At 48.4% G+C, this 20,397-nt stretch overlaps 1 protein-coding gene across 1 annotated transcript in view; it reads left to right on the top strand.

The window, feature by feature from the left end:
* The window catches only part of spred1 (sprouty related EVH1 domain containing 1), a 31,477-nt gene extending 16,309 nt beyond the window's left edge, over positions 1-15,168 (top strand). Inside the window, exons 3-6 of the mRNA XM_079853784.1 lie at positions 36-204; positions 12,028-12,077; positions 12,921-13,064; positions 13,653-15,168. Of these exons, the coding sequence (XP_079709910.1) occupies positions 36-204; positions 12,028-12,077; positions 12,921-13,064; positions 13,653-14,255 (966 nt within the window). The 3' untranslated portion in view covers positions 14,256-15,168. The remainder of the gene's footprint in view (positions 1-35; positions 205-12,027; positions 12,078-12,920; positions 13,065-13,652) is intronic.
* Positions 15,169-20,397: the final 5,229 nt, after the last annotated feature.

The following is a 20,397-nucleotide window of genomic DNA, read 5'->3' as shown; positions in this document are numbered from 1 at the left end:
GATCCCGTGTGTGACGGAGCGCTTCTGGTCCTCAGGTGCTGCTGGACTGCTGCATCCGGAGGGATCTGGTGTATAATAAAGTCAATCCCATCTTCCACCACTGGAGGATCGGCAACATGAAGTTTGGACTGACCTTCCAGAGCCCAGCAGACGCCAGGGCCTTCGACCGAGGGATACGGCGGGCGATGGAGGACATTAAACAAGGTGAGCGTTAGTGTCATCACTGTGTGCTAACAAAGCAAGAATGTTGTGTCAATCAGCAGTGTGACGTCTGTGTGTTCACTCTCATTGCTCACAGAGGCCCCTCTCACCTCGTAAAAACATGAACGGATGTAAAATGTGTGCGATATAGCATCTCATTTCTGAAGTGCGTTTTCATTATGGACTGTAAAAAAATATGAGCGTAGTGTCCGTGACGTCACCCGTAGTGTTTCTGAAGAGCATTTTTAAAGCCCAAAGTGGGCGGAGCCGGCCGTCGCCATCTTGGCAGCGTCACTCCCGGATAAACGAAAATGGGCAAAGAGGCTGATCAGCTGAGATGACGTGACGCTAACAGACAGCAGACAAACGGCTATAAATTAGCTATTTAGACCAAAACCACTTTTTGTACCTGGCTGTAAATGTTTTTTTTCTGCTATAAAGTTGTGCAGTTTAATATGGGGGTTTCTGGGATTGACTCTCTTCTGCAGCCTGTCTCTAGTGGCCAGTCGATGAATTGCAGTTTAAGTCACTTCCGTGTTGGATTCAAGAGAGACCAGAAGGTTGTCACTTTTTCCTTGCATTTTTTTTATTCTCCTGAGTCAACATTTGAGCTGATTTGATGACTATTGTCTTCTGTAGAGCTGCTTATAGATGAATTTCAATTTTGCAACATTACAACTGTTCAGAGATCACAGATTTGCTTTGAAACAGTCTGTATAAAGCGCTGTAGAGATAGCTGTGGCTTGACTCCTGCTTTACAGCTATGTGAATGTAGAGTAGATTATATATTATTACAGATTGGATTTGCTATTGCTTGTTAGATGTTAAAAGGATGTTTTTTAAACGGACACCACACACACTTGCGGTGTGTGTGCAGAAGCTTCACGGCTTTAGAGGCTCTGAACCGCTATGTTTAAGTTCAGGTTATTGTTGTTGTTCATGACGTCAGCACCGCTGTCCTCGCGCTCGTTCCTGTGGGTGGAATTTTACCGTTGTGTAACGCAGGTCTTCAGTGTTCCTCCCGCTTGTGTAACGCAGGGTCTTCAGTGTTCCTCCCACTTGTGTAACGCAGGTCTTCGGTGTTCCTCTCGCTTGTGTAACGCAGGTCTTTAGTGTTCCTCTCGCTTGTGTAACGCAGGTCTTTAGTGTTCCTCTCGCTTATGTAACGCAGGTCTTCAGTGTTCCTCCCGCTTGTGTAACGCAGGGTCTTCAGTGTTCCTCCCGCTTGTGTAACGCAGGGTCTTCAGTGTTCCTCCCACTTGTGTAACGCAGGTCTTCGGTGTTCCTCTCGCTTGTGTAACGCAGGTCTTTAGTGTTCCTCTCGCTTGTGTAACGCAGGTCTTTAGTGTTCCTCTCGCTTGTGTAACGCAGGTCTTCAGTGTTCCTCCCGCGTGTGTAACGCAGGTCTTCTCTGTTCCTCCCGCTTGTGTAACGCTGGTCTTCAGTGTTCCTCCCGCATGTGTAACGCTGGTCTTCAGTGTTCCTCCCGCTTGTGTAACGCAGGTCTTCAGTGTTCCTCCCGCTTGTGTAACGCAGGTCTTCAGTGTTCCTCCCGCTTGTGTAACGCAGGGTCTTCAGTGTTCCTCCCGCTTGTGTAACGCAGGTCTTCGGTGTTCCTCTCGCTTGTGTAACGCAGGTCTTTAGTGTTCCTCTCGCTTGTGTAACGCAGGTCTTTAGTGTTCCTCTCGCTTATGTAACGCAGGTCTTTAGTGTTCCTCTCGCTTGTGTAACGCAGGTCTTCAGTGTTCCTCCCGCGTGTGTAACGCAGGTCTTCTCTGTTCCTCCCGCTTGTGTAACGCTGGTCTTCAGTGTTCCTCCCGCATGTGTAACGCTGGTCTTCAGTGTTCCTCCCGCTTGTGTAACGCAGGTCTTCGGTGTTCCTCCCGCCTGTGTAACGCAGGTCTTCAGTGTTCCTCTCGCTTGTGTAACGCAGGTCTTCAGTGTTCCTCCCGCGTGTGTAACGCAGGTCTTCTCTGTTCCTCCCGCTTGTGTAACGCTGGTCTTCAGTGTTCCTCCCGCATGTGTAACGCTGGTCTTCAGTGTTCCTCCCGCTTGTGTAACGCAGGTCTTCAGTGTTCCTCCCGCTTGTGTAACGCAGGTCTTCAGTGTTCCTCCCGCATGTGTAACGCTGGTCTTCAGTGTTCCTCCCGCATGTGTAACGCTGGTCTTCAGTGTTCCTCCCGCTTGTGTAACACAGGTCTTCAGTGTTCCTCTCGCTTGTGTAACGCTGGTCTTCAGTGTTCCTCCCGCTTGTGTAACACAGGTCTTCAATGTTCCTCTCGCTTGTGTAACGCAGGTCTTCAGTGTTCCTCTCGCTTGTGTAACGCAGGTCTTCAGTGTTCCTCTCGCTTGTGTAACGCAGGTCTTCAATGTTCCTCTCGCTTATGTAACGCAGGTCTTCAATGTTCCTCTCGCTTATGTAACGCAGGTCTTTAGTGTTCCTCTCGCTTGTGTAACGCAGGGTCTTCAGTGTTCCTCCCGCTTGTGTAACGCTGGTCTTCAGTGTTCCTCCCGCTTGTGTAACGCTGGTCTTCGGTGTTCCTCCCGCTTGTGTAACGCTGGTCTTCGGTGTTCCTCCCGCTTGTGTAACGCAGGTCTTCAGTGTTCCTCTCGCTTGTGTAACGCAGGTCTTCAGTGTTCCTCTCGCTTGTGTAACGCAGGTCTTCAGTGTTCCTCCCGCTTGTGTAACGCAGGTCTTCAGTGTTCCTCCCGCCTGTGTAACGCAGGTCTTCAGTGTTCCTCCCGCGTGTGTAACGCAGGTCTTCAGTGTTCCTCCCGCTTGTGTAACACTGGTCTTCGGTGTTCCTCTCGCTTGTGTAACGCAGGTCTTCGGTGTTCCTCCCGCGTGTGTAACGCAGGTCTTCAGTATTCCTCCCGCTTGTGTAACGCTGGTCTTCGGTGTTCCTCTCGCTTGTGTAACGCAGGTCTTCAGTTGTTCCTCCCGCTTGTGTAACGCAGGGTCTTCAGTGTTCCTCCCGCTTGTGTAACGCTGGTCTTCGGTGTTCCTCCCGCTTGTGTAACGCAGGTCTTCAGTGTTCTTCCCGCTTGTGTAACGCAGGGTCTTCGGTGTTCCTCCCGCTTGTGTAACGCTCCGCGTGTGTAACGCAGGTCTTCAGTGTTCCTCTCGCTTGTGTAACGCAGGTCTTCAGTGTTCCTCCCGCTTGTGTAACGCAGGTCTTCAGTGTTCCTCCCGCTTGTGTAACGCAGGTCTTCAGTGTTCCTCCCGCGTGTGTAACGCAGGTCTTCAGTGTTCCTCTCGCTTGTGTAACGCTGGTCTTCGGTGTTCCTCCCGCTTGTGTAACGCTGGTCTTCGGTGTTCCTCCCGCTTGTGTAACGCAGGGTCTTCAGTGTTCCTCCCGCTTGTGTAACGCTGGTCTTCGGTGTTCCTCCCGCTTGTGTAACGCAGGTCTTCAGTGTTCCTCCCGCTTGTGTAACGCTGGTCTTCGGTGTTCCTCCCGCTTGTGTAACGCAGGGTCTTCAGTGTTCCTCCCGCTTGTGTAACGCTGGTCTTCGGTGTTCCTCCCGCTTGTGTAACGCAGGTCTTCAGTGTTCTTCCCGCTTGTGTAACGCAGGGTCTTCGGTGTTCCTCCCGCTTGTGTAACGCTCCGCGTGTGTAACGCAGGTCTTCAGTGTTCCTCTCGCTTGTGTAACGCAGGTCTTCAGTGTTCCTCCCGCTTGTGTAACGCAGGTCTTCAGTGTTCCTCCCGCTTGTGTAACGCAGGTCTTCAGTGTTCCTCCCGCTTGTGTAACGCAGGGTCTTCAGTGTTCCTCCCGCTTGTGTAACGCTGGTCTTCAGTGTTCCTCCCGCTTGTGTAACGCAGGGTCTTCAGTGTTCCTCTCGCTTGTGTAACGCAGGTCTTCAGTGTTCCTCCCGCTTGTGTAACGTAGGTCTTCAGTGTTCCTCCCGCCTGTGTAACGCAGGTCTTCAGTGTTCCTCCCGCCTGTGTAACGCAGGTCTTCAGTGTTCCTCCCGCCTGTGTAACGCAGGTCTTCAGTGTTCCTCCCGCTTGTGTAACGCAGGTCTTCAGTGTTCCTCCCGCCTGTGTAACGCAGGTCTTCAGTGTTCCTCCCGCTTGTGTAACGCAGGTATTCAGTGTTCCTCCCGCCTGTGTAACGCTGGTCTTCAGTGTTCCTCCCGCCTGTGTAACGCAGGTCTTCAGTGTTCCTCCCGCCTGTGTAACGCAGGTCTTCAGTGTTCCTCTCGCTTGTGTAACGCTGATCTTCAGTGTTCCTCCCGCTTGTGTAACGCTGGTCTTCAGTGTTCCTCCCGCTTGTGTAACGCAGGGTCTTCAGTGTTCCTCCCGCTTGTGTAACGCAGGTCTTCAGTGTTCCTCTCGCTTGTGTAACGCTGGTCTTCAGTGTTCCTCCCGCTTGTGTAACGCAGGGTCTTCAGTGTTCCTCCCGCCTGTGTAACGCAGGGTCTTCAGTGTTCCGGGTCTTCAGTGTTCCTCCCGCCTGTGTAACGCAGGGTCTTCAGTGTTCCTCTCGCTTGTGTAACGCTGGTCTTCAGTGTTCCTCCCGCTTGTGTAACGCAGGGTCTTCAGTGTTCCTCCCGCCTGTGTAACGCAGGGTCTTCAGTGTTCCGGGTCTTCAGTGTTCCTCCCGCTTGTGTAACGCAGGGTCTTCAGTGTTCCTCTCGCTTGTGTAACGCAGGTCTTCAGTGTTCCTCCCGCGTGTGTAACGCAGGTCTTCAGTGTTCCTTCCACTTGTGTAACGCAGGTCTTCAGTATTCCTCCCGCTTGTGTAACGCTGGTCTTCAGTATTCCTCTCGCTTGTGTAACGCAGGTCTTCAGTTGTTCCTCCCGCTTGTGTAACGCAGGGTCTTCAGTGTTCCTCCCGCTTGTGTAACGCTGGTCTTCGGTGTTCCTCCCGCTTGTGTAACGCAGGTCTTCGGTGTTCTTCCCGCTTGTGTAACGCAGGGTCTTCGGTGTTCCTCCCGCTTGTGTAACGCAGGTCTTCGGTGTTCCTCCCGCGTGTGTAACGCAGGTCTTCAGTGTTCCTCTCGCTTGTGTAACGCAGGTCTTCAGTGTTCCTCCCGCTTGTGTAACGCAGGTCTTCAGTGTTCCTCTCGCTTGTGTAACGCAGGTCTTCAGTGTTCCTCTCGCTTGTGTAACGCAGGTCTTCAGTGTTCCTCCCGCTTGTGTAACGTAGGTCTTCAGTGTTCCTCCCGCCTGTGTAACGCAGGTCTTCAGTGTTCCTCCCGCCTGTGTAACGCAGGTCTTCAGTGTTCCTCCCGCTTGTGTAACGCAGGTCTTCGGTGTTCCTCCCGCTTGTGTAACGCAGGTCTTCAGTGTTCCTCCCGCCTGTGTAACGCAGGTCTTCAGTGTTCCTCCCGCCTGTGTAACGCAGGTCTTCAGTGTTCCTCCCGCCTGTGTAACGCAGGTCTTCAGTGTTCCTCCCGCTTGTGTAACGCAGGTCTTCAGTGTTCCTCCCGCCTGTGTAACGCAGGTCTTCAGTGTTCCTCCCGCTTGTGTAACGCAGGTCTTCAGTGTTCCTCCCGCCTGTGTAACGCAGGTCTTCAGTGTTCCTCCCGCCTGTGTAACGCAGGTCTTCAGTGTTCCTCCCGCTTGTGTAACGCAGGTCTTCAGTGTTCCTCCCGCTTGTGTAACGCAGGTCTTCAGTGTTCCTCCCGCCTGTGTAACGCAGGTCTTCAGTGTTCCTCCCGCCTGTGTAACGCAGGTCTTCAGTGTTCCTCTCGCTTGTGTAACGCTGGTCTTCAGTGTTCCTCCCGCTTGTGTAGGCAAGGCAAGGCAAGTTTATTTATATAGCACATTTCATACACAATGGTAATTCAAAGTGCTTTACATACTATTAAAAATAATCAGAAGAAATAAGAATATACAAAACAGTTTAAAATAAAGAAACGAGAAAGAACTAAAAATAATTAAAACAGTTTAGAATAAAGAACAGTTTAAAATAAAGAAACAAGAAAGAACTAAAAATAATTAAAACAGTTTAGAATAAAGACTAAAATAAGACACAGGATAAACAGTCGGACAAACAGTGACACAGTGCTCATTCATTAAATGCAAAGTTAAACAGATGTGTTTTGAGTCTGGATTTGAATGTGACTACTGTAGGAGCACATCTGATCTCCTCTGGAAGCTGGTTCCAGCTGCGGCTGGCATAATAGCTAAAAGCAGACTCTCCTTGCTTAGAGTGAACTCTTGGAACTTCTAGCTGATGTGATCCTAATGATCTGAGTAATCTGTTGGGTTTGTATTCCGTGAGCATATCTGCAATGTATTGAGGTCCTAGGCCATTAAATGATTTATATACTAGTAATAATACTTTAAAATCAATCCTATAAGTAACTGGCAGCCAGTGTAATGACCTGAGTACTGGTGTGATATGATCATATTTTCTGGTTCTGCTAAGAATCCTGGCTGCAGCGTTCTGTATGAGCTGCAAATGTCTTATGGTCTTTTTGGGAAGGCCAGTGAGGAGTCCATTACAATAAAACACCCTGCTGGTGATGAAAGCATGCACTAGTTTTTCTAAGTCTTGACTGGAAACAAAGCATCTAATTCTTGCAATATTTTTCAGATGATAGTATGCTGATTTAGTTATTGCTTTGACATGACTATTGAAACTAAGGTCTGACTCCAAAGACACACCAAGATTCTTGACCTGATTTTTAGTTGTTTGACCTTTAGAGTGAAGGTATGCGTTCACCTTGAGAACTTCATCTTTGTTTCCAAACACAATGACTTCAGTTTTGTCTTTGTTTAACTGAAGAAAGTTTTGGCACATCCAGCTGTTGACTTCATCAATGCATTGAAGCAGAGAGTCAATGGGGCTGTAATCGTTAGGTGATAGGGCTAAGTAGATCTGTGTGTCGTCTGCATAGCTGTGGTAAGAGATTTGGTTCTTTCTCATTATTTGGCTCATTGGGAGCATGTACAGGTTGAACAGGAGTGGTGCAAGAATTGAGCCTTGAGGAACTCCGCATGTCATGGGCGTCCACTCAGACTTATGGTCACCTATACTCACATAATAACCTCTCCCATCTAAGTATGACCTGAACCATTTTAGAACTGTCCCAGAAAACCCCACCCAGTTTTCCAGCCTGTCTAGAAGTATTTTGTGATCGACAGTGTCAAAAGCAGCACTGAGGTCGAGTAGAACCAGCACTGATAATTTGCCTGAATCCGTATTTAAGCGAATATCGTTTATTATCTTAATGAGCGCTGTCTCTGTGCTGTGATGCGATCGGAAGCCAGATTGAAAATTATCAAAGTATCCATTTGAGTTTAAGAATTTGTTCAGCTGGTTGAAGACAACTTTTTCAATGATTTTGCCTGTGAAAGGAAGATTTGAGATCGGTCTATAGTTGCTTAATATAGTCTTATCCAGATTGCTCTTTTTCAGGAGGGGTTTGACAACTGCAGTTTTAAGGGAGTTTGGAAAACTTCCATAGAAAAGTGAGGCATTTACCACTTCTAGGAGATCTGCTTCTAAACAGTCTAACACACTTTTAAAAAAAGATGTGGGAAGTGTGTCAAGGGCGCAGGTTGATGTTTTAAGGTGCTGAACGGTTTCTTTCAGAATTTTGCCATCAATTTCTTCAAAATCAGACATAGTAACTACTTTCTCAGGTTGTAGTCTGATCTGACTGACCCCAGCGCAACTCAAGGATGTGCTGATCACCTTTCTAATATTATTGATTTTCTCAGAGAAAAAGGTAGCAAACTCACTACACTTGCTGTCGGAGAGCATTTCACTGGGAATCTGGCTTGGGGGATTTGTTAGTCTGTCGACAGTAGCGAAGAGATTTCGAGTATTATTTAGGTTTCTGTTTATGATATTGGAGAAGAAAGTCTGTCTAGCTTTGCCTAGTTCCATATTGAAAGCACGAATGGTGTCTCTATAGATGTTATAGTGGATTACAAGTTTTGTCTTTCGCCACATGCGCTCTGATTTTCTGCATTGTCTTTTCATAATTTGCACTGCTGTTGAGTTTCTCCAAGGTGCTTTTTGTTTACCATTCTTCCTGACTTTCACAGGAGCAATATCATCAATTACATTTTTAACCTTCGAGTTAAAAGAATCAAGGAGAGAATCAACCGAGTCAGCAGATATGCTCGGTCTTAGGGATATGGCCTTCATAAATAGTACACTAGTGTTCTCATTTAGGCATCTCTTCTTGACAGACACAGATCTAACTTCAATGGCAGGAGAGATCAATAAATCAAAGAAAATACAGTAATGATCAGAGAGTGCGACATCCTTAATATCATTCAATGAAATGTTTAGACCCTTACTGATAAGTAAATCTAGAGTGTGTCCACGATTGTGTGTGGGCCCATGTACATGTTGAATCAGATCAAAAGTTTTTAAAACAGTAATGATTTCTTTTGCCATATTATTTTCTGCATTATCTATGTGAATGTTAAAATCTCCAGCAATAGTGAAACTGTCAAACTCTGAGGAAATTATTGATAACAGTTCTGTAAAGTCTTCAGCAAAGGCTGAAGAGTATTTTGGAGGCCTGTAAATAGTGATAAGTAAAATCCGTGGAGCACCTTTTAACACAATACCCAGATATTCGAAAGACGGGTAATTACCAAATTATATTTGCTTACATTGATAGACATCTTTAAAAAGAGCAGCTACACCCCCACCTCTCCTTCCAGCTCTGGAGACACTCATAAAGGTAAAGTTCGGAGATGTTTCATTGAGGATTGTTGCACTGCAGCTGTCTTCTAGCCAAGTTTCATTTAGAAATATAAAGTCCAGGTTGTATGTGCTTATAAAGTCATTGACTAGAAGTGATTTATTTTTAAGTGAGCGGATGTTTAAAAGTGCTAACTTAACAGTCTTGCTTTTTGTGTCCACAATCTTAGTTTGTCGTGTGATAGGCACCAGATTAGATGGGTTTGCTGTACGGCTTTTAAAGGCCTTAGACTTTCTAACATGTGAATGAACAGATGATACAGGAACACTGGGTTCCCGCTTGACGCAGGTCTTCAGTGTTCCTCCCGCTTGTGTAACGCAGGGTCTTCAGTGTTCCTCCCGCTTGTGTAACGCTGGTCTTCGGTGTTCCTCCCGCTTGTGTAACGCTGGTCTTCGGTGTTCCTCCCGCTTGTGTAACGCTGGTCTTCGGTGTTCCTCCCGCTTGTGTAACGCTGGTCTTCGGTGTTCCTCTCGCTTGTGTAACGCTGGTCTTCGGTGTTCCTCTCGCTTGTGTAACGCAGGTCTTCGGTGTTCCTCCCGCGTGTGTAACGCAGGTCTTCGGAGTTCCTCCCGCTTGTGTAACGCAGGTCTTCAGTGTTCCTCCCGCTTGTGTAACGCAGGTCTTCAGTGTTCCTCCCGCGTGTGTAACGCAGGTCTTTAGAGTTCCTCCCGCTTGTGTAACGCAGGTCTTCAGTGTTCCTCCCGCTTGTGTAACACTGGTCTTCGGTGTTCCTCTCGCTTGTGTAACGCTGGTCTTCGGTGTTCCTCCCGCTTGTGTAACGCAGGTCTTCAGTGTTCCTCCCGCTTGTGTAACGCAGGTCTTCGGTGTTCCTCCCGCTTGTGTAACGCAGGTCTTCAGTGTTCCTCCCGCTTGTGTAACGCTGGTCTTCGGTGTTCCTCCCGCTTGTGTAACGCAGGTCTTCAGTGTTCTTCCCGCTTGTGTAACGCAGGTCTTCGGTGTTCCTCCCGCTTGTGTAACGCAGGTCTTCGGTGTTCCTCCCGCTTGTGTAACGCTGCTCTTCGGTGTTCCTCCCGCTTGTGTAACGCAGGTCTTCGGTGTTCCTCCCGCTTGTGTAACGCAGGTCTTCGGTGTTCCTCCCGCTTGTGTAACGCAGGTCTTCGGTGTTCCTCCCGCTTGTGTAACGCAGGTCTTCGGTGTTCCTCCCGCTTGTGTAACGCTGGTCTTCAGTGTTCCTCCCGCTTGTGTAACGCAGGTCTTCGGTGTTCCTCCCGCTTGTGTAACGCAGGTCTTTGGTGTTCCTCCCGCTTGTGTAACGCTGGTCTTCAGTGTTCCTCCCGCTTGTGTAACGCAGGTCTTCAGTGTTCCTCCCGCTTGTGTAACGCAGGTCTTCGGTGTTCCTCCCGCTTGTGTAACGCAGGTCTTCGGTGTTCCTCCCGCTTGTGTAACGCTCCGCGTGTGTAACGCAGGTCTTCAGTGTTCCTCTCGCTTGTGTAACGCAGGTCTTCAGTGTTCCTCCCGCGTGTGTAACGCAGGTCTTCGGTGTTCCTCCCGCTTGTGTAACGCAGGTCTTCGGTGTTCCTCCCGCTTGTGTAACGCTCCGCGTGTGTAACGCAGGTCTTCAGTGTTCCTCTCGCTTGTGTAACGCAGGTCTTCAGTGTTCCTCCCGCCTGTGTAACGCAGGTCTTCAGTGTTCCTCCCGCGTGTGTAACGCAGGTCTTCGGTGTTCCTCTCGCTTGTGTAACGCAGGTCTTCAGTGTTCCTCCCGCGTGTGTAACGCAGGTCTTCGGTGTTCCTCCCGCTTGTGTAACGCAGGTCTTCGGTGTTCCTCCCGCTTGTGTAACGCTCCGCGTGTGTAACACAGGTCTTCAGTGTTCCTCTCGCTTGTGTAACGCAGGTCTTCAGTGTTCCTCCCGCCTGTGTAACGCAGGTCTTCAGTGTTCCTCCCGCGTGTGTAACGCAGGTCTTCGGTGTTCCTCTCGCTTGTGTAACGCAGGTCTTCAGTGTTCCTCTCGCTTGTGTAACGCAGGTCTTCAGTGTTCCTCCCGCGTGTGTAACGCAGGTCTTCGGTGTTCCTCCCGCTTGTGTAACGCAGGTCTTCAGTGTTCCTCCCGCTTGTGTAACGCTGGTCTTCAGTGTTCCTCCCGCTTGTGTAACGCAGGTCTTCAGTGTTCCTCCCGCCTGTGTAACGCAGGTCTTCAGTGTTCCTCCCGCGTGTGTAACGCAGGTCTTCGGTGTTCCTCTCGCTTGTGTAACGCAGGTCTTCAGTGTTCCTCCCGCCTGTGTAACGCAGGTCTTCAGTGTTCCTCCCGCGTGTGTAACGCAGGTCTTCGGTGTTCCTCTCGCTTGTGTAACGCAGGTCTTCAGTGTTCCTCCCGCTTGTGTAACGCAGGTCTTCGGTGTTCCTCCCGCTTGTGTAACGCAGGGTCTTCAGTGTTCCTCCCGCTTGTGTAACGCAGGTCTTCAGTGTTCCTCCCGCGTGTGTAACGCAGGTCTTCGGTGTTCCTCCCGCTTGTGTAACGCTGGTCTTCAGTGTTCCTCCCGCTTGTGTAACGCAGGGTCTTCAGTGTTCCTCCCGCTTGTGTAACGCAGGTCTTCAGTGTTCCTCCCGCTTGTGTAACGCAGGTCTTCAGTGTTCCTCCCGCTTGTGTAACGCAGGTCTTCGATGTTCCTCCCGCTTGTGTAACGCTCCGCGTGTGTAACGCAGGTCTTCAGTGTTCCTCCCGCTTGTGTAACGCAGGTCTTCAGTGTTCCTCCCGCTTGTGTAACGCAGGGTCTTCGGTGTTCCTCCCGCTTGTGTAACGCTCCGCGTGTGTAACGCAGGTCTTCAGTGTTCCTCCCGCTTGTGTAACGCAGGTCTTCGGTGTTCCTCCCGCTTGTGTAACGCAGGTCTTCAGTGTTCCTCCCGCTTGTGTAACGCAGGTCTTCAGTGTTCCTCCCGCTTGTGTAACGCAGGTCTACTGTATACAAACGTCCCGCCTATGACACTTATTGGCCCAACAGAAATAGCAGCTGATGCCCATAATAAAAAAATGCCAAATATTGACAGTTAATATCGTCCTCTTCGTGCTAAAGGGCCTCATGGAGCCGCTCTTGTGTGTGTGTGTGTCTCAGTGATGTTCAGTGCTAGAGATGCTTGTGTAACTAATGCTGGTCCTGTGTGATCTGATTGTGTGTGTGTTCACCTGCAGGCGGCCCGCAGAACAGCGACACGGACACACCTGAGGACGCTTCGTCACAGGTGAGGCTCACACACACACAGGGGATTATCATTCAGCACAGAGCACAGATAATACACATTTGATGAAAGTGTGTGTGTGAGTGTGTGGGAAGTACTGACAGGAGACTGTAGTCACAGGAAGTGTCTCTTAGCAACCACAGGATGTTCATTATTGGAACAGATATAAACAGACCTGTACACACACTCCTCCCTCATGTGACACACACACACACACACACACACACACACACACACAGCATTATCAGTGTGACATTTCCTCTTTCTGTTTCTTATGGTGCGTCGGCTGCTGCTGCTTTCACACGTGTGTCACATGACCTCCGTGTTCTGATGCGTGACGCGGTAATGCTTCACCAGTGTGAACGTCAGGCGTGTGTAATATAAACATGTTTTTTTTAAAGATGATGTTTATGAAACGAAAGGATGTTACGCAAATGCGCATACATGAAAGAACTCAATATTCCCGAGTCTTTTAAAAGATGAATTCAAAATGAACGGATGGCCCTCTTTACTTCACAGTGAAGCTGAGAAAACATGATTGTGGGAATTTGCCTGTCAAAGTGTTTTAAAAAGTGTTCATTATTCTAAGGTACCATTAATTATAAATCTGTGTTAAATAGGATACATCTGGATGGGCCATGTGGCATTAAAGTTGATTAATATTTTATGTAAAATATGCAGTATTCATTCATGGGGATCCAAACTGTAGGAATGACCCAGATATTTCTTGTATCTGTCAATCAATATGAGCTCATCAAAGCTGCAGGTGTAAGAGCTTCTGTGATCTGTGACATCATGCTGAGTTTTACTGAGTGTGTTGAAGTGTGTGTGTGCTGTGATTGACAGGAGAGTGTGTGTGTGGAGACGCCCGTGAGAGACGTCTTCTGTCCTCGAGCCATCGGCTCCAGCGAACTCTCCCGCGGCTCTTATGTGCGAGTGCAGCCCTTCGACCACACGCTCACAGCTAACCAGCGGTTCCTGCCTCCACAGGTACACACACACACACACACACACACACACACACATCACTCCCGCGGCTCCACAGCTAACCAGCAGTTCCTGCCTCCACAGGTACACACACTCTCACTCACACTCACACACACACACACTCACACACACACACACACACACACATCACTCCCGCGGCTCTTATGTGTGAGTGCAGCCCTTCGACCACACACTCACAGCTAACCAGCGGTTCCTGCGTCCACGGGTGCAACACACACACACACACACTGCTAACCAGCGATTCCTGCCTCCACAGGTGCAACACACACACACACACACACACACACACACACACACACGTTTGTTTAGCTATACTTGTGAGGACATTCCATAGGCGTAATGCTTTATATACTGTACAATCTGTATATTCTATTCCCCTACACTAACCCTACCCATCACACACACACACACACACGCACACAAAAACCCAGCCGAAGTGCAGGAATACAAATTCATCTCCAGGTGTCAGGACTCTTTCTGTTTCAGATGTGTACAGGTTTACAGAAGCAGAGGAACTTCCTCCTGATGTGTGTGTGTGTGTGTGTGTGTGTGTCTGTGTGTGTCTCGCAGGTCTCCTTTAACCCCAGACGTCACGTGAGCTTCCACATGGACGAGGAGGAGATCGTGCGCATCAACCCGCGCAAGGACGTGCTGATCCGCGGCTACGAGGACTACCGGCACCCGGACCTGTGGAAGCGCGACCCTGAGCGTGAGGCCCCCGACGAGAAGAGCCCGTACACATACAGCGAGGCCCCGGAGCGGCTCAAGCTCGCGGTGAAGACCCAGCAGCCCGCGACTAAAGCATCCCGGCGCCGGCGCGAGGACGGAGAGCGCTCACGCTGCATCTACTGCCGCGAGGTGTTCAACCGCGAGGACAACCGGCGCGGGCAGTGCCAGGATGCGCCGGACCCCATACGCCAGTGCATCCACCGGGTGAGCTGCATGCTGTGTGCCGAGAGCATGCTCTACCACTGCATGTCCGACGCCGAGGGCGACTTCTCCGACCCCTGCTCCTGTGACGCCAGCGACCCGCACTTCTGCCTGCGCTGGCTAGCGCTGCTGGGGCTGGCGGTGCTAGCGCCCTGCATGTGCTGCTACCCGCCGCTGTTAGCCTGCCACCGCTGCGGAGAGGCCTGCCAATGCTGCGGCGGGAAGCACAAGGCCGCCGGCTGAGCGGGACGAGCCCGCGGATTTACACCGGCCCTCGACGGGCGTAGCGCAACTCAGTCCTGTGGAGAGAGCGTCAACCGCAGGCGTTAGCGGCGTCAGGAGGAGCGTCCTCGTCGCACGGACACGGAGAACACGCTAACACATCGCGTGCAACTATGAAGAAATGATATTGTGTACTTGTACAGTGGTTCTAACACTTGGCTTTTCCGTGAGTTATTAACCGTGCGCTAATGCGCAGATGCGCTAAACATGTTGTTAGCATTAACGACAGCGGTCGCTAAGACTCTTGTTTCACGCGGCTGTAGAATATATTCCAGATGTTTTCTTTTGATTCTGTCAATCATTAATCCTACAGGCACTTATAATCCTGCTCCTGTTTGAGACTTGTAACCGCTGACGGTTTAAAACCCTGGAGAGCCACAGGAAATGGACGTTTATTCTTACTGTGGAATACAAGTGTTTATATTTTACATGCATGTTTAAAAAGTGTTTTCTGTTTTTAAAATCGACCTTGTTTTGACTAATAACCAATGTTTTTTTGTGCAAAGATGATGTGTTAGTTGACACATGTATTTGAAACGTGTTGTGGGTAAAATCCCGTCACGGTTAACTTTCTATGCAAGTATTTCCACGAGACTCTCGGACCTCCGCACACACAGTCCCGTTCCTCACGCTGGCCGACGTTCAGGGAAACTTCGCATGGAAAAACTGTCTATTGTCACTGGTGTATGAAGCATCGCTCACACAGAAGTCACTTAAAAATCAGCTTTCTGTTGGTCTGCCAACTGTTGCTGCGTTCAAGTCCTCTTGGGAAGTTCGTATTTACGAGGTGGGAAGTCGTGTTTATGACAGCGTTCAAGTCACTTTCGTCGAAGTAAGATGGCGGTATACTTTCTCTTAATTAATTACACAAAAATACAGCAAGGTTCTAGCTCTAGAAAATGAAGAACAAAGAAATGTCCATGCTTGCTTTTTCATTTTTTTTTTATTAATTTATGAAGCCACTGCAAATTTTATCCTTACATATTATATTGTTATATTATAATGCCATCACAATATGTGCAGGCAGTTAGCTTACTCTGCTGTAAATAGAAAAGCCTGACAATATCACTGCTAAATACTGTTAAGTGTTGGGGTATTCATCATGTTTTCGTTAACTGACACGCCCACAACTCGTAAAGATCGGCTCTTAAAGGAAATCCCGAGCTTCCCACAGGTATTCACGACATTGTGAACACGTTAATAAATAAATACGATCTTTACAACATGACTTTAACACACAATTTGTGTTCCCTCACGCGGGATTCCGATTGAACTGACAGGATTTTGCCCGCGAAGTTTCCCCTAGCAACGGTAACGTGAGCGCGCGTTTCCATGACGACCCGCTGTAAATACCGAACACTATTCCTGCATTCGTGATCGCTGCTGACGGTACACGTCATGTGTTGTGGTTTGATTTGACAGCATTATGTACATAGATCACCTGTTAATACTGTTTCACATTGAAAAGTAGTGGAGATGATGATGATGAATGACGTCCGAGATTTTAATCGAGATTCTCTCTAGTTTTGTATCGCCGAAAGATTAAAGGTTTGTGAAGCTCGTCTTATGAAGCTGCTAGAAACAATCACTAACTGCATCGCGAGAGTCTCCTTCCTCTACGGATGACTGTTAAACTCGATCTAGTTGTAGTCTTTACCCTCGAGGCATCTGTGTGAGAGGCTTTTCCTCCCGAATCGGTCGATTTCTACGATCTCGCGAACATGCACCGCTTTCCTCGTGTGACGCAACCGTCATGTGACTACCAGTTTAATCACGTGCTGCTATTGTTTTTATATTCGTGTTTTCTTCTCTCTTCATGGAAATATAACTCTGGAATGCATAACTCCCGTAGGCTCTGGCGAGATGGTGTGGTTCTCGTGAAGCTCTTCCGTGTTTCCGTGGTTTATCCCTCACTCTCCTCCTCCTCAGAAGTGCCTCTCCTCCCCCTCTCCTCGCGCTCCGGCTCTAGCTCAGCTCTGATCTGTGTATAGCTGTTTCTATTATGGTTTGAAAATACTAAATATATGATGTAATATTTATAGTTCAGTAACTCATGTCATAGTTGTATTTTCTGTATACAGATGTAGCTTGTTACTTTCATAAATATACAATGTAAATATGCATACAAATGTTTGTAACTGTTTTTGTTACACCGTACACTTATTACATCAGTTAACATTACCATACACAATAAAAGGTGAATATAAATAGAACTTTGTGTGTGTGTGTCTGTGAGAATGTGTATGTGTGTCTGTGTGCATATGTGCTTGAGTGTGTGTAGTGCCTCAGTGTGTGTGTGTGTGTGTGTGTGTGTGTGTGCTTGAGTGTGTGTAGTGTCTCAGTGTGAGTGTGTGCATATGTGCTTGAGTGTGTGTAGTGCCTCAGTGTGTGTGTGTGCTTGAGTGTGTGTAGTGCCTCAGTGTGAGTGTGTCTGTGATAGTGTGTGTGCGCCATGTGCCTGTTCGTGTGTTGTGTGTGTGTGTGTGAGTGTCTGTCTATGCGTGTGTGTGTGTGTACTAAGTGCCTCTGTGTGTATGTCTGTGATAGTGTGTGAATGTTCGGAGTGTGTGTGTGTGTGCGCGCGTGCCTGTTCGTGTGTTGTGTGAGTGTCTGTGAGTGTCTCTGTGTGTGTGTGTGAGTGTCTGTCTGTGAGTGTGTGTGTGTGTGTGTGTGTGTACTAGTAGTGCCTCTGTGTGTGTATGTCTGTGATAGTGTGTGAATGTTCGGAGTGCGCGCGTGCCTGTTCGTGTGTTGTGTGAGTGTCTGTGAGTGTCTCTGTGTGTGTGTGTGTGTGTGTGTGTGTGTGTGTGAGAGAGAGAGTGTCTGTCTGTGAGTGTGTGTGCTTGAGTGTGTGTACTAGTGCCTCTGTGTGTGTGTATGTCTGTGATAGTGTGTGAATGTTCGGAGTGTGTGTGTGCGCGCGTTAGGGTGACCACCTGCTAATAAGCCCAAGGGGGGACAAGGGGTATGTTTCTGAGGGACAATGTGGGACACTGCCTGGCGCAGCGGTGCCCCACTGGCAGACTCACTGATAGTGGTTTACCCATTTCTAGCACATACCACCTTGCATAGTATTAATAATGCCCTATTCTCCTAAACGTGTAATTGCTGATGTATGCTCATGAATAGGCCAGCCAATGTGTATTTTTTTTCTAAATAAAGACTCATAATATTTTGAACATTCAATGAATTGACAGATGTACTTCCACTTAAGATTTACTATTTAAAAAAAGAAAGTAAAAAAAAAAAAAAATTACGATTTAATTTTATTTATTTTTCATTACAATTTATTTGCTTTAAATACATTATAATAAAAAAGTTATAGGATTAACAGGAATTGTAGTTGCTCAACACCACAGGAACAGTAAAAAAAAAAAAAAAAAAAAAAAAAATACGATTGACATCGTTTTGCAAAGGTCACATAAAGCCCTCTCGGTATCCCCCTCAACACCTTTCAGCCACAAATATTAATTTCCCCATTCTTTCTTGTACCCACACCTTCTCTTTTTAATTGATGATGGCGTTGCCTCTCAGACTCAGTCTCTTTCTCGAATTTTTCGAATTGGAAAGCGCGCATCTAAAAGTTCCTTCCTTCCCAGTGTGTCTGGTATGCGCGTGCGTGCGCTGTCATGACAACAACGAAAAAGTTGACAACAACCTAGTCAGCAGTTCAACTGAGGGGTTTGTGTGGCAACAATAGCGTGCTGAACTGTCAAGTAATGTTCGTTTGTCTGCTTGGGGCTCGAGGATATAGAACGACCAAATTTTTTTTGAGCAAGCATAGATTATGCGTGACACGGTCTCAATTTGCGGGACGCGTGAATTGGGCTTCAAACGCTGTGCGCGCACGCTCTACGCGGGACGGGTGGTCACCCTAGCGCGCGTGCCTGTTCGTGTGTTGTGTGAGTGTCTGTGAGTGTCTCTCTGTGTGTGTGTGTGTGTGTGCTTGAGTGTGTGTACTAGTGCCTCTGTGTGTGTGTGTATGTCTGTGATAGTGTGTGAATGTTCGGAGTGTGTGTGTGCGCGTGCCTGTTCATGTGTAGTGTCTCTCTGTGTGTGTGTGTGTGTGTGTGTGTGTGTGTGTCTTGAGCTGAAGGATGTCTTCATATGTGGAAATGGTGTGTAAGTAAAGGAACTGTCTCTACTGTGTGATTTCCTCAGACGCCTGTTCTCTGTCTGTCAGCTCGCGCCACGACTGTAGACGCTTCTCTTTTCTTTTAGAAACTGCTCAACATTCAGGGGCCGTTTAGACGACACCGCTTTCAACTAAACAGAAGACTCGAGGGTTTTGGCCGTTCACGAGAGCAGCATTTTGGGAATCTGAAAACTCACTTTTGAAAACTGGATTCAGAGCGCAAAGTTTAGAGACTGTTATCGTCTCTACAAGACTACACACATGTGAATCTGGTAATCAGTGACATCATGCAGCTGTATATTACACACACACACACCCCTACTGGCCTGAGATACCACACACACTTCGGCTCAGCAGAGGCTGTGATTGGATAACTGGAGTAATCAGTGGACCAATGGCATCGCAGCATTTCAGATGTTGGTTTGGTGTCCTCAGAGCCCGTCTACGGAGAGCCTGGCCACTCCCTATTAAGTCCTATTGTACCGAATGTTGGTTGTAGTTCCACCAGAGCTCCACTGGGGGTGATCGCCCATGGGTGCAGAATGAATGGGAGTCTATGGAGCTAGACGGCTAAATGTGTCTCTTTCACCCGATTGCTGTTGAGAAATCTCAGATTTGATTGTAGGTTTTGCAAGTTCAAAATGGGTTATAGAAAGTTGAATGAACGAGTACTTGTGTCCTTTCCATTTCTTACAGGTTGAGTTGTTGTTGCCCATAACACACTAGCATTCTGCTAATGAACGCTGATTGGTCGGTGAAGGACTGATTACGACCAGAGATACCGCTTGATGGCATCCGAAGCGGGACCAGAAACAAACAAAACAAACTCTTCCAGCACGTGTGTTTGCCTGTGTCAGCTGTGTTGTGTGTTTGCCTGTGTCAGCTGTGTTGTGTGTTTCCCTGTGTCAGCTGTGTTGTGTGTTTACCTGTGTCGGCTGTGTTGTGTGTTTACCTGTGTCAGCTGTGTTGTGTGTTTGCCTGTGTCGGCTGTGTTGTGTGTTTACCTGTGTCAGCTGTGTTGTGTGTTTGCCTGTGTCGGCTGTGTTGTGTGTTTACCTGTGTCAGCTGTGTTGTGTGTTTACCTGTGTCGGCTGTGTTGTGTGTTTCCCTGTGTCAGCTGTGTTGTGTGTTTCCCTGTGTCAGCTGTGTTGTGTGTTTCCCTGTGTCAGCTGTGTTGTGTGTTTCCCTGTGTCAGCTGTGTTGTGTGTTTCCCTGTGTCAGCTGTGTTGTGTGTTTGCCTGTGTCAGCTGTGTTGTGTGTTTCCCTGTGTCAGCTGTGTTGTGTGTTTACCTGTGTCAGCTGTGTTGTGTGTTTGCCTGTGTCGGCTGTGTTGTGTGTTTCCCTGTGTCAGCTGTGTTGTGTGTTTACCTGTGTCAGCTGTGTTGTGTGTTTACCTGTGTCGGCTGTGTTGTGTGTTTACCTGTGTCGGCTGTGTCGTGTGTTTACCTGTGTCGGCTGTGTTGTGTGTTTCCCTGTGTCGGCTGTGTTGTGTGTTTCCCTGTGTCAGCTGTGTTGTGTGTTTCCCTGTGTCAGCTGTGTTGTGTGTTTCCCCGTGTCGGCTGTGTCGTGTGTTTACCCGTGTCAGCTGTGTTGTGTGTTTCCCTGTGTCAACTGTGTTGTGTGTTTCCCTGTGTCGGCTGTGTTGTGTGTTTCCCTGTGTCAGCTGTGTTGTGTGTTTGCCTGTGTCAGCTGTGTTGTGTGTTTCCCCGTGTCGGCTGTGTCGTGTGTTTCCCTGTGTCGGCTGTGTTGTGTGTTTCCCTGTGTCAGCTGTGTTGTGTGTTTCCCTGTGTCAGCTGTGTTGTGTGTTTACCTGTGTCAGCTGTGTCGTGTGTTTGCCTGTGTCGGCTGTGTCGTGTGTTTGCCTGTGTCGGCTGTGTCGTGTGTTTGCCTGTGTCGGCTGTGTTGTGTGTTTACCTGTGTCGGCTGTGTTGTGTGTTTATCTGTGTCGGCTGTGTTGTGTGTTTACCT

Source organism: Squalius cephalus (genome assembly GCF_949319135.1).
Source record: "Squalius cephalus genome assembly, chromosome: 20".
Lineage (NCBI taxonomy): Eukaryota > Metazoa > Chordata > Actinopteri > Cypriniformes > Leuciscidae > Squalius > Squalius cephalus.
Note: the sequence above shows the minus strand (reverse complement) of the source record. Positions and strands in the feature narration are given on the sequence as shown.